A 16,935-nucleotide genomic window follows, 5' to 3' on the forward strand; every position below is an offset into this window, starting at 1 on the left:
TATTGTGCACTAACCAGGCAGTGTCTGAGAGAGAGCGAGAAAGCGAGAGGGAGATTGGAAAGGGATAGTCTAGGCCAACTGGAGAGGAAGGGCTGGTGTCACACATTTTAGCGGTTAGAGATGGGTGACTTTTAAGGGGATGTGTGTCGCCCACCCTACCCTCCACGCCTGCACCCCCACCCGTTCCAAGTCTGGTTGGCAATTTAGCTGAGCTGCGTAACTTCGCAGCCCACTCCAAATTATAAATAAAAACAGAGTCCCCACTCCACCTTAGTGTACATGGGACCCCATTAGGTCTTCCCCCACAACTAAACCTACAAAAGAAGAGTCGGTGGTGGGTGTGTTTTTTTTGCGGGGGGAGGAGATATTTCAAAATGGCAACTAGACCCGAGGTTGGTTTGAACTTTAGCTAACGTTAACAAGCTCTCTGACCAAGTTTGCTTCAAAACGGCCATCCTGGAGATCTCTATGGCTCAGGCCCTTGGGATCCAGGTCTGGAGAGTAGCAAAGTGAGCAGTGATTGGAGAAGTGGGTGTAAAAAGCCGGGGGGGGGGTGTTTGCCGGTGGCTGAGGAGACCTGCTGTTGTAAACTTCATTTGGGGCGCTCCTCTTGAATTTGCTCTAATTGCTGTGTCGTCTTGTGTGCTGCTTTGGTGACTCTTGTATTTTTCTTTCAGACACCCCCTCTTCCCCCTCTTAGCACTGATTTTTGAGAAATGTGAATTAGCGACATGCACTCCCCGGGAACCCGGGGTGGCGGGCGGCGATGTTTGCTCCTCAGAGTCTTTCAACGAAGACATAGCAGTGTTTGCCAAACAGGTCAGAAAACAAGTCTCAATGCAAATCTCTTGCACTTTCCCTCCTGTACTGTTCCAAATGTCTGATGATGACGAGAGTAATAGCAGCAGCAGCAGCAGTAGTAATAGCACTAATAAAGTGACAAAGCTAGAATGCATTGGAACTGTTATCCCTTGTCACACACGCCCCCTCCCCGGAATGGATCGCAAGCCTCTGGCCTCAGGTTCCTCCCCACATTGACTTGGGGGCGAGCCTCGGAGGTTTTCTGCCCTCTGCCCGCCACCTTGCAAAGGAGCCTGCTTCAGGCTTGTGGACCAAGGCGCAGCTGACGCTCGAAAGCCTCTGCTTGGCGTGGCGAAAGTACTGCTGGCTTCAGCCCCCGAAAGTATTCCCGGTGCCTGCGCTTCGCTTCCCTAAGCGGGTGCCTTCCTAATCCAGCACTCGGGGGCTTTGCACGAAAGATTGCATAATGGACCCCACTATGTAACGAAGCTAGGAAAGATAATGACGCCTTTGCCTCGTCTCCTTTCGTATTTCAAACCTCTTTTTATTTCTTCTTTTTAAAAAACCCGTCCTGAACTTCCCACGGTGTATGTAGATCCGAGCAGAGAAACCCTTATTTTCTTCTAATCCTGAACTGGATAACTTGGTAAGAGTTCGAATACATATTTGGTATTATATTATCTGATTTCTGGAGATACAGTTGTCATTTTAAAGTTCTTTGGAAAACGTCTCATTAGGAAGTTTATAGTTTGAATTTTGTGTAACCGGAAGCGCAGGTCAACCGCGCAGCAACAACACGCGATCCAGTCATAAGAACTGGGGTTGGGTAGTCGAGGGCGCTTGTTTAGCGTCCAAGACATGCTGCCGTTTATTTAAATGTGATTATCTCATTGTTTTGGAAAGGTCGAAATAGCTCACCTCTGTTTGTGAAACAGTTTTATAGCTATTATGGGTTGCGAGGGATTGAGCCAAACTCTCACCTTAGATGATAGATAGATAGATAGATAGAGGCGATCTTTAAAAATTAGACATGCGGTATTGGGAACAACTCCTTCTCCCTTCCCCAAGTCTGCCAGGCTCTTTATCCAGAAGTATTACAATATAGAGAATATACTTTAAAAAAATAAAATAAAATAAATGTTTGTGATCCGTGTAAATTAGCTGCTTGGTTAAAATGGTAGTAATTTTTTTAAAAAAAACAACAAACAAACTTGAGATCTCTCCATGTTAAACAACATACAAAAGCCATTGCTATTAACTTTTAGTGTTGCCATAAATCAAAACACACACGTACATATATGTGCGTTACATTCACACACATCTACTTTGATAGTAGAAATGAAAGCCAGCTATGGAGACACAGAGACTCACGTTGTTTTGTATCTTTGCAGATGATCCAAGCCATACAAGTATTAAGGTTTCATCTGTTGGAATTAGAGAAGGTAATATTCTCTCTCTCTCTCTCTCTCTCTCTCTCTCTCTCTCTCTCTCTCTCTCTCTCTCTCTCTCCTCTCCCTCTTCCTCCCTCCCTCCCTCCCAATAATGTTTCACGAAGTTGAAGCTTCGGCAGAATTTGCATAAATGTCTTTCTTTCTGGTAATTAGTGTCAAGACCAATCATGCCGTCCATTTCTCTTCGCAGTTTAATTACAATTTCAGCCACAAAATATCTGGATCACGAACTCGCTGGCTGTGTATCCCTTTTTACTACCTTTGTACAAATTGTTGCGCATTCTCTCTACGTTTGATAATGTTTGGAACACTGATACCTCTTCTGCCTGGTTCCTGTGGGTAGTTAGGTCAAAGCACTTCGTTTGGTTTGTAGTTAGTTCTGTAGTGTATTTTTTTTAAGAGCCATCTGCAGGGTCACACGCAGGGCATAGATTGTCCTGTCACGTTGTGCAGAAACAAGCCAGAGTTGCTAGATGCCTCAGTTTCTGTTTCTCTTGAACTGGGCAATTCTCCTTCCCCCACCCACCCCTAAGACGAAGAGACCTGAGCAATCCCAGTTTGCTCCTTAAATTTCTGCGTAACAATAATAAATTCGGTTCTGGGTGCAAGTATATTTCAAGGCAGCGCCAGAATCGAAGCATTTCGGGGAGCTATATTTCAGTGGACCTGTGCATGTCATTGATAGCTGGAGAATTTACCCCTTGCCCTAAAAATAAACATCTATGAGAGATTTATTAATACATGGGGAAGTGGGGAGGGATGCAGGCATTCCTGGCATTTTATCTAACAGGAACAAGTGGATTGGTTTCGTTCTACAAGAAATAGGCTAAAATAGGCCCATTCACATTAGGTTACAGTGCCTCCAAATTTAAGGTCATGGATGTGTATAATGTTTTTCACCAGAGTGCATTCAACTCTGCTTACAAGTGGAGGAGGGGACCCTTTGTGTCCCCAACCTCCTTCGGAAAGGGTTTGCGATGATATAACTGGGTGAAATTAAATAGTTTACCTTAAATGTCACCCATGCAGGTCACCTCGCTAATGGTCACAGCTCCGAGAGCAGATGAATTTAACACGGGTGTTGAATACGTTGTAGGCTGTGAATCATCTTGTCACTGTCAATTTTCTGGGATATCTCTATTTTGCTAGAAAAGAAAGTTATTCTTAATTCTGGATGCGTCTCGAGGGGATAATTGCAGCGTGTTTCCCCCTGTTTGGAACTTTTGATGTCAGGAACGGGGAGGGGGAGGGGGAGTGATTGCTCTTGTCAATTTCACTTAACATGCGCTTGACTATATTTTGGTTTTGTTGCTTCTGTCATAATGTAGGTACACGAATTGTGTGACAATTTCTGCCACCGGTATATTAGCTGTTTGAAAGGAAAAATGCCTATCGATCTGGTGATAGACGATAGAGAAGGCGGATCAAAATCCGACAGCGAAGACATAACGAGATCAGCAAATCTAACAGATCAGGTATGATCATCTCCAGTCTTGTAACAACCGCTCAAATCTGTATGCAGATAGCTCACTGGGTCACAACGCCCCTTTTTATTATTTGCATATGATTAAGCCCCTTTTAGATAAATTTCCATCGAAATGAAAATTTTTGAATAATGCGGCCATTATTGTTTCATTAAGGCTTGCTCTCGGATTCGACCTGGCAAAATGAGCTTGTAAAAGCATCGCCTGCAAACTTGACCTGTTCCTTGTCGCTTTTAATTTTTGTCTTTATTTTATTTACTCCCTTTTTAATGATAATAGAAGTGTTTAGGCCTGAATCGTAGGCTTTCCGGTAAAGTAATGATTTGGGGGTGGAGGTGGGGGTGAAGAGAAGGGGGGTGGGGGAAATCCGAGATAGGTGGTCCGGGGAAAGAAGGCAGAGAGGGTTTGAAATCTAGCAAATGCTGGCTATTTTCTTTCTCTCTCTACGGTTCATTAGCCTGTCTTGTCAGTTCTTCTTGGCCCGAACGCTTTTAGACCTCAGTGAACATTGCCTTGTGCCGAGCTTGACGGCTGCAAAGGGCGTCGGGTTTTATTTGACTTAACCGAGAAAATAAATAATAAAAGCACGATTCCTTTTATTTTATTTTATTTTAAATAATCGTGTGCGCGCTCCAAATTGCCTGCATGCATTCGACACGCCTTATATGGGATATTCGCCATCAGTTGCAAGGGTAGGCCCAGTCCCGCCGCATGCCAGTGTGATTTAAAGTGGTAATTTCGCCATGGCCACATGCGCTTCCTCGGAATGTGCTCTGCTTTCTGCTTCTTCTCTTAAGGAAAACGAAAGTGCCGTTTTGGATTAATACGGGATGTGATACTAACTAATCGATGCTCCTTAACACAGCAATTAGCGACCATCGGGGTCTCGGTTCGCGGAAGGTGGCAGGGTGGTTAATGGTTGTTGTTGAGTTGCAGAAGCCGTTTCTACTTTACGACCTGATACGTCGGAGGGTCCCAGGGACAATCGGGCCGCGGCTCTGTAGGCTTCCTTTTGTTAAAAAGAAAAGAGAGCCAGGCGCCGCCGAGCCGGCTTGGGTCTCCTGGAAGCAGCTCTTGGGATCCCCAAGGAGGCACCGTCGGGTTGACTTAGCGCGTTCTTTCCTTGATCCGCTTTGGCGAGAGGCGCACCGCGCTGGCGCGTGGGGATGCGCTCTCTTTGGTGGCGCGCCTTGCTTAGGCGCGATGAGGCATGGCGAGCAGAGGCTGTCCGGAGTAAGAGGAGCGCGCGCGTGCTGAGCCCTGGACTTCCCAGAAGCTCATGGACAAAATGTTAATATTAATATAGGGAACATGTTGCATGGAGCCTCTGCTGGCAGAGTCAGCAGCGCCTTTCCCCTGTGTCCTCTCCTAAGTGGGCGTGTAGCTCGTACTCTGCTGGTCTCCTGGCACGACGGAGGCGAGATGGTCCCTGTTTGGGGAGATGGCTCTCCTTTCTGCCTCCGCCGGAGCCCCTGCCTGGACGCCGAGCACCCGGGAGCTGTTACAATCCAGCCCTGGATGAGGAAAAGCTCGGGGAGCTGCTCTTGAATAACAATTGTAATCCAACAAGTCTAACTAGAAAATGGGTTTCTAAAAGCTCTGGAGCGCTTGGTACATAAAGCTATTTGAGCAAATTACAAGAATCGCTCAGGGGCACGAATGAAATCAACACTTTAATTGCCTCCAAAATGAAGATTTATACCCCATTTTCCAAACGAACCATTATTTTATTAAAGTGAAAGCTGACGAAGTGAACTTATGTGGGTTTGTGTTTGTTTGTCTTTTGGTTTCTGTTTTCTTTTTAAGAAAAGAAGGGGGGGTTGATATTATTGATACGCTGAGACCCTTATCTTCAGCTGTTTCCGCATCCTTCCCTTTCTTTCCCGTCGCAAAAACGACGATCTAAATATCCAGCCCATTATAACTTTAGGGTTGGGAAGGGGTAGAGGGGCGCCGGGAGCCGAAGGTTCTCCCGTTTTAAACTTTTGATACTTGTCTTGTCGCTATTAGGTGAGATTGGCCCGCAGTTTATTGCGTTTCCAGTGACTTGAGACTGAGAAGTTGGACTGGGGTCGAGGTGGTCTATTCAGTTTATACAGAGAGAGAGAGCGCGCCTCTCGTGCTCCTCACAGTTTATAAAAAATCGCGCGGGGTCGTGGCTCCCGATCCTTCGTTTTTGACTTTAGCACAAGCTCCAAGGAAGCTTGGCTTCAAGTTCAGTGGAGAAGTTACAGGTCTTTTCCTGCGCGCGCGCGCTGGCTGCGCCGAGCTGGGCGCGCACGCCGCCCCGTCTGTTAGCCGAGCCGCTTGCAGCCCGTGTTGCAGAGGCTGCCGTGGGCGCTTCTCCGGGGAGATGTGCTGCGCCGCTTCCTCCTCTCGCCTGCTCAGAAGCGACGGCTAAGAGGAGCGCAGGGGCTCGACCTGTTTGCAGCCGCGTTGCGCGCTCTGTTGCAGGCTGCGCCGCGCATGCAGATCCTCTCCAGGTGCTGCGCCAGCCGCGGTGCCACGTTAGTTGTCTCGGGAGCTGTGCTGGGTTTCTTTCTCCGCCTTTGCTCGGCCCTCGACGGCAGAGCCCTGAGCAGCCGGGAGCGAGATGCCGCTCCTCCTCTCTCTTGCCGGGCTGGGCTCGGTGGGGCGGGGAGGGGAAGCCTCCCTTCCCTTAGCTGCGCCCACCCCGTCGGAGAGAAGAGGGTGGCTCTGTCTATGCCGAAGCACCCAGCCTCCCGCGACGGAAAGCCGGCGGAGCGAGCGCGCAGACGCCCCCTTCCGGCGATCCGATTTGTGCTCCAGTTGCGCGAAGCGCAGCCCGGAGAAAAGCGGCGACATTTAAACCTCCACCCAACGCTCTGATCAAGTGGCTTAGCGTGGGGGGTGCAGGGGGGGGCGGCGCAACATCTGGGGGTTAGGGTTAGGGGGCGCAAATCCACGGGTTAAGGGGCGCAAATTACTTGCCTTGCCCCGGGTGCTGACAACCCACGCTAAGCCACTGCTCTGATCTGAGCTGATCCGGAGGATCGCGCAGAGCCTAACGTGCTGGTGTGGCAGCTGGGATTAGGGGAGCTGGGCTGGAGAAACGGGGGCGCTGCCGGCCGAGCCCTGGTGGGATGCTGGTAATCGGGTTGCGCACGTTGGAGAGCGAATGGATCGGCGGCAGAGCGAGCCAGAAGGGATTAGGGAATGGTGTTTGTGGGAAAGGAAACCCACAGTGGGGAGAGCACAGGGGTTTTGTTGACCCCGTGCCGCGTGTGTGGATTCGAGACGTGAACAGATTTGCACAAAAAGTGCGTGCGCTTTATGACACCTGCTTTTGCAGGTAGGGAGGATGGCTCCAAAACAAACCAGAGGTCACACCCAACTAGTAATATGCCGTGACAGACAGAATGTCAAAGGCGAAGCTTTCCCCATATTTGTAGCTCCGTATTAGAGAAGGTCTAAGCTGTTTAATTTTTGCCTGTCCCGCAGTGCTAAAGGCCAGGGGCCCCGCTCTTCTCCAAGGCCAGCCTGAAACCATGCAAAGAAATCAAGTTTCAGGATCCAGTTCTGTTACCACAGGCCTTTCATCAGCTAATCTGAAACTGGCAGTGCAAGCATGGTGTTTCAGATGGAGTCAAGAGGGACTGAAGATTTACAGCAATTCTGTGCAGATGCTTATGCTTGGATAAATTCAGTGTTTAAATTGTTGAAAAGTAAGCAGTGTGTTCATTAGTTGCAGTTGTTTACTAATATCTCATAATAACTACTGTTTTTTTATAGGGGAAAAAACTTTTTTGAGCAAAAAGGGTTTGAAATCAGCACCCAGCCGTGAAGCTCACTGGTTAACTCTGAGCCACTCACTCACTCTTGGCCCAACCTACTTCGCAGGGCTGTTGTGGGCATAAAAAGGAAAGGGGGGAAATAAGGAACACCACAGTTGAACTCTTTGGAGGAAAGGTGCTTAGACCACCACCAGCAACTCACCCGCATGGATGGGAAAGCAACTAATAAGCGTTCCCTGCATATTGCTGCCACAGTCAACTCAACCAACATTCCCCCTCCTTTAGCTGCTGCATTTCCCTAGGAAAAAAAACCCACAGCATTTTTAATTGTGAAGCACATGTCTTCACCCCATCATTCCACTGCTACATTCTTGACATGTTAGAATAAAAACAACAGCAACACAACATTTGGATGATGTGAGATATATTAAAAATTAACATCTGCAACTGCATAAATGCAGTACTGCATAGTATTCACAGGCAACAAAGAGGTGATGAGACACTAGAAACATATTTGATGTCAGAGAAACAGGCATGCGTTGATTGCTGTAAAATTTAAAAACTGGAATGTAGCAAACAAAAACAGTTTGCCATATACATTTTTAATAATGATAATAATCCGAACACATGCAGCCTCACATTTTAAACTCCCCTAAATCACCATTGTTGTTGCTTACTTCCTGCCTTGGGCCAGTCACCATCTCTCAGCTGAACCTACCTCACATGGTTGTTGTGAGGCTATAGAAAGTTGTACAAAATAGCTGTAAAGGGGGACATGCTGCTTGTATTATATACATCACATTTTGGTTCCTTTAATAACCATCTATGTAGTATTGTGTAAGGGGGATGTTTGTTTCTGCCACTCTGCTCCTGCAAGTTAGTAGAGCCCCAAAGCTCCAGCCAACCTTAATCTGACTTGGTTATGGTGGGTGTTATTCAACTAAAATTTAATCATGGTAAACCCACTGAAATTAAGTTAGGTTCATTGATTTCAATGGGTCTACTCTGAATAAAACTTAATTGAATACCACCCTGTGTATTTATATGCATAAATCACTAAGTTTGCTCCTTGGTTGGTGTGCAGAGTGTCTCACTATTAATCTTTTTCTGCCAAGAAAGCCAAGGCTGTAATCCTTGCAAGCCCCATTAAACCCAAAGAGACTTACTTCTGAGTAGACATGTAGACCATTGTATTGTAAGTTAACTATACAATGAATTCTTAAAGGCTTGTCTGGACTTCCCTCCTGCAAGATACGCCTATGTATGTTTGCAAAGTTTTCACATTTGGCACTTGCCTTTTGGGGAGGGAGTATTTATCATTTACCTGCACTTACTATTCCCTAGAAAATAACTTCTAGAAAGTGCCTGATCTTAAAGCTACTGAGATTCCAAGCAACAGAAAAGGAGGCAAAAGTTGGAAAGAAAAAGGCAGGGGCTTTGCGAACTGTGCTTTAGGACCCAGTGGATTGCAACCTATCTTCTGGGGTTCAGGCAAGTCAAACAAAGCTAAGTTCACTCATGGGCTAGAAACCCGTAAAGGTGCGACCAGCTCTGCTGCTTTATCTCACGAAAATTGCTTGATTTCCTAAGTTTATTCAGGAGTCTCCTAGGCTCATGGTTTCAAAGGAAAGTTCAGTGCAGGCTGGACTCTGCTGCCTGGTGCACAAGGACTCCTAGCAGCTGAAAGAGAGCAAAAGTGGTCAGCTGCAGTTCTTTTCCAGGGAGATGTTCGCCATTCCTGTCCGAAATGTGCAACCCCTTCCCACATGCCCCTCCTTGAAAACACACAGCCCCCCACCCCAAAAATCCCGGGAACTGTAGTCTGCCAAGGGAAGGGCGCCCGGAGTTCTATAGGGAGGAATGTGGTTTGAATTATTTTATTTTTTAGGTGGTGTGGCGAGGTAGGCAGCCGAGCGGCCCTGTCGCCAGGTGTCGGTGGGCAGGTGTCGCGGCGGCTTCGGCGGCCAGGGCTTCGGGGGGAAGGAAAGAGGGCTGTGAGGCCCAGGGTGCGGAGAGGCCGAAAATGGCGGGCTGAGGAGGCGAGAGGGCGGCTGGCAGCAGCTCCATTCCGGGGATCCCCTCACGGCCTGCGAAATGGCGAGGCGCGCTGGCCCGGCTAGTGTGCGCGTTGTGTGTTTGTGCTTCGCCCCTCTCGGCTCCGAGGGAGAAGAGTGCGAGAAAGCGAGCGCGCCGAGGCCGCCCTGCCGCTTCCCCCCTCGGCCTCCCGCTGAGGTTTAGTCCGGCCCTGACGCCGTGTCCGAGAGGAAGACAATGGGCCCAAGTGGGCAGGGAGGATGGGAAAGCCGCGCGGCGGCCGAGGGGAGAAAAAGCAGCAGCCCCGGGCGGTTGTGTCTCCTCTCGGCCTGCGCCCGCCCAGCGGGAGGAGCGGGGCAGGAGAGCCGGCCAGAGGAGGAAGCAGCTCGCTTTGAGGCGCCTGCTGCCATCGCCGGCCACGGCCTATTCAGGGGGGAAGGCGACCTCCCTTCCCGCCGCCCCCAGCCCCACCAACGCCGCGTCCCTCAGGGAGCCCTCGGCCAAGTCGGCCGCTGTGTTTGAGAAAAAAACACCACACCGATATATTAACAGCAAATACTATAAAACACGCAGAAAGCTTTTTTTGGGGGGGCGGCGGCACTTTTTTCCTGCCCTAAGAAGCCCCACCAGGCCTCGAAGGGTGTGTGGCGGGAAGATTCATGCCCCTCACAATCCTATTTATTATAAAGTACTTAGGTGCTCCGCGCTAAAAGCCGAGCACTGCTAGGGTGTTGTTTCATTCTCCTTTTCCAATGTGTTTCTTATCGATAGGAAGATCGGGGTGGCGCCAGCAAGTTTTTATTCGGGAAGTTTTAGCCCAGAGGGGTAGGGAAAAAAAAAAGGTTTCGAGAACCTTTCGAGAGTTACAGAGGCCGAATTTGCCACTGAGGAATATTCTTCTTTTTTGGGCACCGGGGGCTTGGTTGAGCACCGAAGCTGAGGGAAATAGCTGTTGTGTGTGTGTGTGTTGGGGTGGTGCTTTGAGGAAGACTTTGACATTCAGTTCCAAAGTTGCAGCTTGAGGAGAATCCCCTTCCCAGGGGCTTAAAACGGCTGCTGTGAACTCCCTAAAAAATAAAATAAAATAAAGAATTGAATTTCAGTTGAAATCAGTGGGCCCAAGTATGAGGGAATCTCAGTCGGTAGAGCATTGCAGGGGTTGCAATGGTCCTTTCCAACTCTTCAATTCTATGCTTAGGGCTGGTCCTGATGAGGGTGAGCTGTACTGAGATGACAGGGTTGGGTTTTATTTCTCTGGACTTGACATGCCTGTTGCTTTTAAGCAGGTAGGGAGGCTGGCTGGTTCGCTTTGGGATCCGATGGAACCAAATAATTTAACCACTTCTAATTTAACCACTCATCTGGTCTGAAGCTTGTTTTCTACTGCTGAGAAACAAGGCTGACTATTAGTTTTAGTGCTGCGCAGTTACGGGCTTGTGTCATAGTTTTATTCGTCTTTCTTTGCTCAGAAATGATGTTAAAGGTAAGATCAATTGACTGAAGAGGTACTTGTTTCTAAATAAGTGCGTTTGACATAGGACTTAACAAGTAAATATCCATGGGACAGAAGTAGCAGCTAATTAAAATTCAGGTGAGGAGTATGATTAGTTCTTTAATGTTTAAACCACAGAGCACAGATTATACTGGTATAGTTGCTGCTCTGTAACAATTTTGAATTAAGTCTCATATTCTTTACACAGCCGTTGGTGTGATAAAGTGTATGTAGATTTCAAAAATTATGAGCATTTCTGGATAAATAGTACAGTTATGCTTCAGTTCTAAATATGTTTATCTGGAACTTTCAGTAAAGTGCGTATACTTGTGGCATAGATGCCTGTAAACACTTTACTTAGTGGCAATTCAATAATACTTACTTCCATGTAACATTTAGAATTTTAAGTATTCTGAACTAATATAAATGCACATCAACTCAGATGTGAGCCACCTTGAGTTATTTGGGACTTATTCCCAGGTAAATGTGTTCAAGATTGCAGCTGTAGTGTGCAATACAATTTTAAAAATTGTGTTAAGTTTTGAAAATCGGGTAACAGTATTTAAAAAAACACCTACTTTTCTCCTTATTTTACCAGATGTGTGCACTTGCATGTTATTACATCAAGTCTGGGCATCACATGGAAAATTGTGAGCCTCAGTCTTTCAGGTTTTTTTTTTTAATTTTTACAATCAGTTGGTGTATAGATTTTGTTAAATAAGTAAGGCTGCAGTCTTAGGCACACTTATGAAGTTGATTTGGTTACAGTGGTATTTACTTCTGAATAAATATGCCTAGCATTGCTCTGCAGGGCTGTAATCCTTTCAGCCTAGCCTTAGACTAAAAAATAAAAACCTGCATCTCTGTAAAAATGGTTGGGATAGCCTGTAAGTTCATTTATTTGGAGGTAAATTCTATTGGCACCATAGCGACTCTAAATACAGGCAGACGCTTAGGAAGTGCCAGCCACCACATGAATGTTACCACTTGGTAAACTAGTTGTCTGCAGTGTCCTTTTAGTTCTCTGCAGTCACCTTTTAGATGAATGAATGAATGATGTGTGGTAAAACTCTCCTTACCATTTGATAGGATGCTACAGAGCACTACCTGCAAGTAGTTCTATGCGCACCATGATAACTTGCAACTTGGAATGTGATAATCTGTATTTTCACACTAACTGAATAACTTGTGTTTTGGGTTAGGGTGTCAAACACAATTGTTCTCACAGAAACGACCTGGTCGTACATTGTTAGTTACAGGTTTTAGGGCAGAGATGGCTCATATTTTTTGGCCCCTGGGATGAATTCACCCTTTCAGCACCAGTGACCAAAGTGGATTCGGAGTCCACAGTCTTGAACACACACACACACACACACACACACACAAACACAGCACACCTTGCCTGCTCAGTGAATGATTGATCTCATGTGGTGCAGGGGGAAGGTTTAATCCACATTAGATCCAGTGCTGTGTATAACACTGGTATTTTTTTCCCTTTTGCTACTGCCAACATTGGTGGTGTCTTGGGCCAGAAAAAAGCAGGGGGGCTGATCTGGCCCCTGGGCTGGCTGTAGAGCCAGCATCAGACTTCATGGGACACTTGGCACAGTGCCGTTGATGTGCTCTAGTCCAACAAAACACACACATGCATGCCAGCCCCAGTGCGGGAACCCAGACAGGATTTTAGTTGGTGATGCCACTTTTGAATAAGCACACTTCTCATTTGTGGTGACCATTCCACCATCTTCATTTACCCCTAATGCAATGCCTCTGGAGCTCCACATGAATAGAAGTGAGTATTGTAACAGATGGGTTTGGCTGGTGGGGGGGCCCTTCTGAACCCCTGGGGGCCTTGGTTGGGGCCTGATTTGACTGATGGTTGGGGCCATGCCCAGCTTTAGGCCACCCCTGTTTTAGTATTTCAGAATACATTTTTTTAAAAAAGAATAGTAGTATGCTGCCACGCCCTTAGGACACCAACTGTATTACGGTAATCAAAAATGCAGTTTTATCAGTTATGTGAACTGCAGTGAGAATGTGGTAAACACATGTATAGGACATACAGGCCACTCCCCATTTGTGCGTGTTTGAGACGTACACGATTGCTGATGCATGTGCCATTTTTGGCTCCAGAAGAAGGGAGAACAGGGCGGGGGCAAAACGGGGCAGCACAGTGGGCTTACCTGCGTCCCACCGACGCATGCAGTGCCTCAGAAGGCAACCCCCTTGCAAATGTGGAGTTGCCTATAGATGCATACAGACCTTTGTGGAGATAAACTTTGTGTCGATGGGACTGTACAGTTACAGCATTAGGCTTGCAACTTGACGTTCAATGCCATGGTAACATGTTTAAAAATAAAAATAAATAAGTTGCATTACATGAAGTTCATGCAATAATAAAACCATTAGTTCTACAGACTAATCCCATGAATAGTTATTTAGAAGTAAGTTCTGTTGAGTTTCTGTGGGCTGCTATGGACTAACTACTTGCCAGGAATATGTTTTATAATGGTTTCCTGCATAACATTGGAGAATGAACAAAAATTAGAGCTCGCTAGTGTGTTATTTTATATATAAAAAGGACTCTCCACATTTCAATTGAGGTATTGTTTTGTACTGCAGACTGAAATGCATTTATTTATTTTTTGAAAAAAAGAATTGGTATTGGAATTGTGTAGGCTTTAAGGTAGAGCTGTTGGCTTGTTGTTGGTAGAGAAATGTATGCAATACTATACAACTCCATACTAAAAAATAACAAGGTAAAGGTAAAGGTACCCCTGCCCGTATGGGCCAGTCTTGACAGACTCTGGGGTTGTGCGCCCATCTCACTTAAGAGGCCAGGGGCCAGCGCTGTCCGGAGACACTTCCGGGTCACGTGGCCAGCGTGACATCGCTGCTCTGGCGAGCCAGAGCCGCACACGGAAACGCCGTTTACCTTCCCGCTGGTAAGCGGTCCCTATTTATCTACTTGCACCCGGAGGTGCTTTCGAACTGCTAGGTTGGCAGGCGCTGGGACCAAGCAGCGGGAGCGCACCCCGCCGCAGGGATTCGAACCGCCGACCTTTCGATCGGCAAGTCCTAGGCGCTGAGGCTTTAACCCACAGCGCCACCTGCGTCCCAAAAATAACAAAGCATGTCTCTAAATCACTGAGGAGTATCAGTTTTGGAAGTAATCCAAATATGTCAACCACTGCCATGGGACTTTTTGCTGTTAAGTTACTTCATCTTGCTCTCAGGTGCCACTGGGTGAACTGTAAAAGATTATGACACTTCCCTTTCCATAATGTGTATGCAGGTAGCTTTTATAGACTCGCCTTTTAAAGAAAGTGCAATATAAAAAAAAAAATACTAGCACAAATCCAAATAAAGTATGTTAGCATGCAAGCAATTTATTGGGGCAACAGTATTTTTCTTATATAAAATAAACTTGAACAAATATAAAATAGTAATGTTTGACAGAATTATCATTTAATCTTCATATGCATGCCAATTATGTATACAGAAATATAAATGCAAACTGGCAAACAGCCAGATTCCTATAGGGGCTAGCAAAGAAACGATTAAAAAAAAAAAGAACATGAAATAAGACTTCTTGTGAGGAGGTCTATAATTCAACATTATTTGATTCCACTGTCAGGGAAATTGTTGAAGGGATAGGAAACTGATACTAGACTAGAGTCTCAGTCATTTTTGTTACAGTCTTAAATGTTTGCAACCTTGATATGTTAGATGGCCCTAGATGGGCTGTGGGATGTTGATGTATTTGTGATAAAGCAGCCCTTGCATTTAGGTTGACATAGTTCATTTAAAAAGCAGGGTAGGGGCTTGGAACACACACACACTTTACAGTATGTTTACATTATGGATGAATAATACCTAGTTTTCTTTCAGGTAGTAGGTTACTGAAAAACAAAAACAAAGGGTCTTTCACCTTACTCATTTTGTGTCAGTTTTTTTCTCACTGAAATTTGTAGGACATAGTACGGTTTAATTTGAATATTAATGTTTACTGTTTAGCCTGCGTTCCTAAGCATAGTTGGTTGAATGTAGGTCTGTTGATTGATGATAGAAATGTATAGGTAAACACTTTGTGAGGCTGGGGTGTCAGCCCAAGTATTTCATCTTAATAAGATAGAGGATTGGGTTCAAAACCAGTGGGGTTTCTAGGTAAACTTGCAGAATTCATTGTGTTGCAGAATTATAAAACAAAAAGCTTATCAGTGATTTGAATGCATTGATTATGAGTTACGGTGTACAAGTTACACAGGTAATGTGTCTGGTGCACTTTTGTGCACGTTTATTAGGAATTAAGTTTTGCTGTAGTCAATGGGGCTTATTCCCAAGTATTTTGGCTTTTAGTCCTAACAGTGCAATCCAGTACAATTTTTCTTGGGAGTAAGCCCCATTGAGTCTCATTGTACTTGCTCCTAGGTTATGTGACTATGGAATTGTAGCTTCAAAGAATTAAATGACAATCATATATTAAAAGCTCCTGTTCCAGAAAAATGTAGATGAGTTGAGGTATAATCATCAGTTGTATTTAACACATAACTTTTTCACAAGCTTGGACCTTTTGGTAAAGTTGCAATTGTACAAATATTTTGGATTTAATTTTAATCCCCATGTTAGCGTTACTGCATTAGATTTTATTTAAATTCTGAAGTTGCCACTTGAAAACAAGTTATTTAACAATAAACAACATTTTTATTTGTATGTTTGTGATAATATATGAGTCATTATAAATGCAAAACAGATAAAAGCATTCTAGGATTGTACAGAAAAAATATAGCAAAACGGGGATTGTTGTGAAATTCTTTTTTTTTAAAAGAGAAAATACTGTTTTATTTTATTAACATTTGTTGCTTTGACTTTTGGGGAGAATTGTTGTTCTCAGTGTTGTGATTATTTGCTGTATGTAAGTGGCGTTGTCATATGAAACATTTGTTGGCATATTACAGTGTCTGGGACAATTCAATTCACATTAGACATGATAGCACAACAGTGAGAAATCTTCTGAACGTAAGACTTTGTCTGTAGTAAATCCTAATGAGTAGTTATAATGGGACTATGACAGCAAAACTAAGCGTGAAAGTAAATTTATGTGCAACTATGTGAGTATGCATGACTGGAAGGGTCTGGAAAAATTGTGTGTGCAGTAGCGTTCTTATGCCTGCAATTTTTGAGTGGTCTTTCGCCATTTGTTAGAATATAACAATATTTTGTTCTTCTTAAGTGCTGTGGAAATAATTATTTAACTTTCATAGTTGTGAGGGAGAAAACATTTCAGGTCTAAACCAAACACATTACTACTTAGCAAATTTGGAGCTTTTAAAATCAAGCTGCAATGCAAAATGTAGGTACTTGTTCGAAGGAAGTCTCAATGAGTGGTATTCAACTAAGTTTTCCTTAGAGTAGACCTGTTGAAATTAATGGCCTTAATTTAGTCATGTTCATTAATTCCAACAAGTCTACTCTGAGTAAAACTTAACCTTTGCAGGCTCTACTTTTCAGTGAATGAAGTATGTGAGTCAGATATTCATGAAAGCATATTTTGTGAGTGTTCCTCCCCTCCAAATGAACGTGTTTAGGGATAGCAAGCACGTACCGTGTGTGTGTGTGCAAAGTTCAGCTAAATATCACTTCACACATGCCCTTTTTGTGTGAATGCATATGCTCATATGCTTTATTGAAATAACTAGTGAAAGCAGTTAAAATAAAATGTCATGTATTTTAAAATTTTTATAGCTGTGTGTTTAATGCTTTGATTATGTGTTCTTATCTGCCTTATTTATTTATTTATTACCCGCCCTCCCCCTAAGTTCCCAGGGTGGGTTACAACATTAAAAGACAATATTAAAAAGAGGTTAAAAAACCTCCCTCGCCACAAAAAGTGGGCAGACTTGTGTGTCTTGAGTGTC

General features: G+C 45.0%; 1 protein-coding gene across 6 annotated transcripts in view; it reads left to right on the forward strand.

Moving 5' to 3' along the window:
* The window catches only part of MEIS1 (Meis homeobox 1), a 154,479-nt gene that overhangs the window by 4,493 nt on the left and 133,051 nt on the right, over positions 1-16,935 (forward strand). For 5 of the 6 annotated variants that reach the window (XM_083730555.1, XM_083730554.1, XM_083730552.1 and 2 more), the window contains exons 3-6: positions 678-819; positions 1,397-1,447; positions 2,193-2,243; positions 3,581-3,727. In XM_083730555.1, coding sequence (XP_083586681.1) covers positions 678-819; positions 1,397-1,447; positions 2,193-2,243; positions 3,581-3,727 — 391 coding nt within the window. The remainder of the gene's footprint in view (positions 1-677; positions 820-1,396; positions 1,448-2,192; positions 2,244-3,580; positions 3,728-16,935) is intronic. The other variant, XM_083730556.1, reaches the window with a different exon arrangement.

Source organism: Podarcis gaigeae, assembly GCF_964106915.1.
Source record: "Podarcis gaigeae genome assembly, chromosome: 3".
Lineage (NCBI taxonomy): Eukaryota > Metazoa > Chordata > Lepidosauria > Squamata > Lacertidae > Podarcis > Podarcis gaigeae.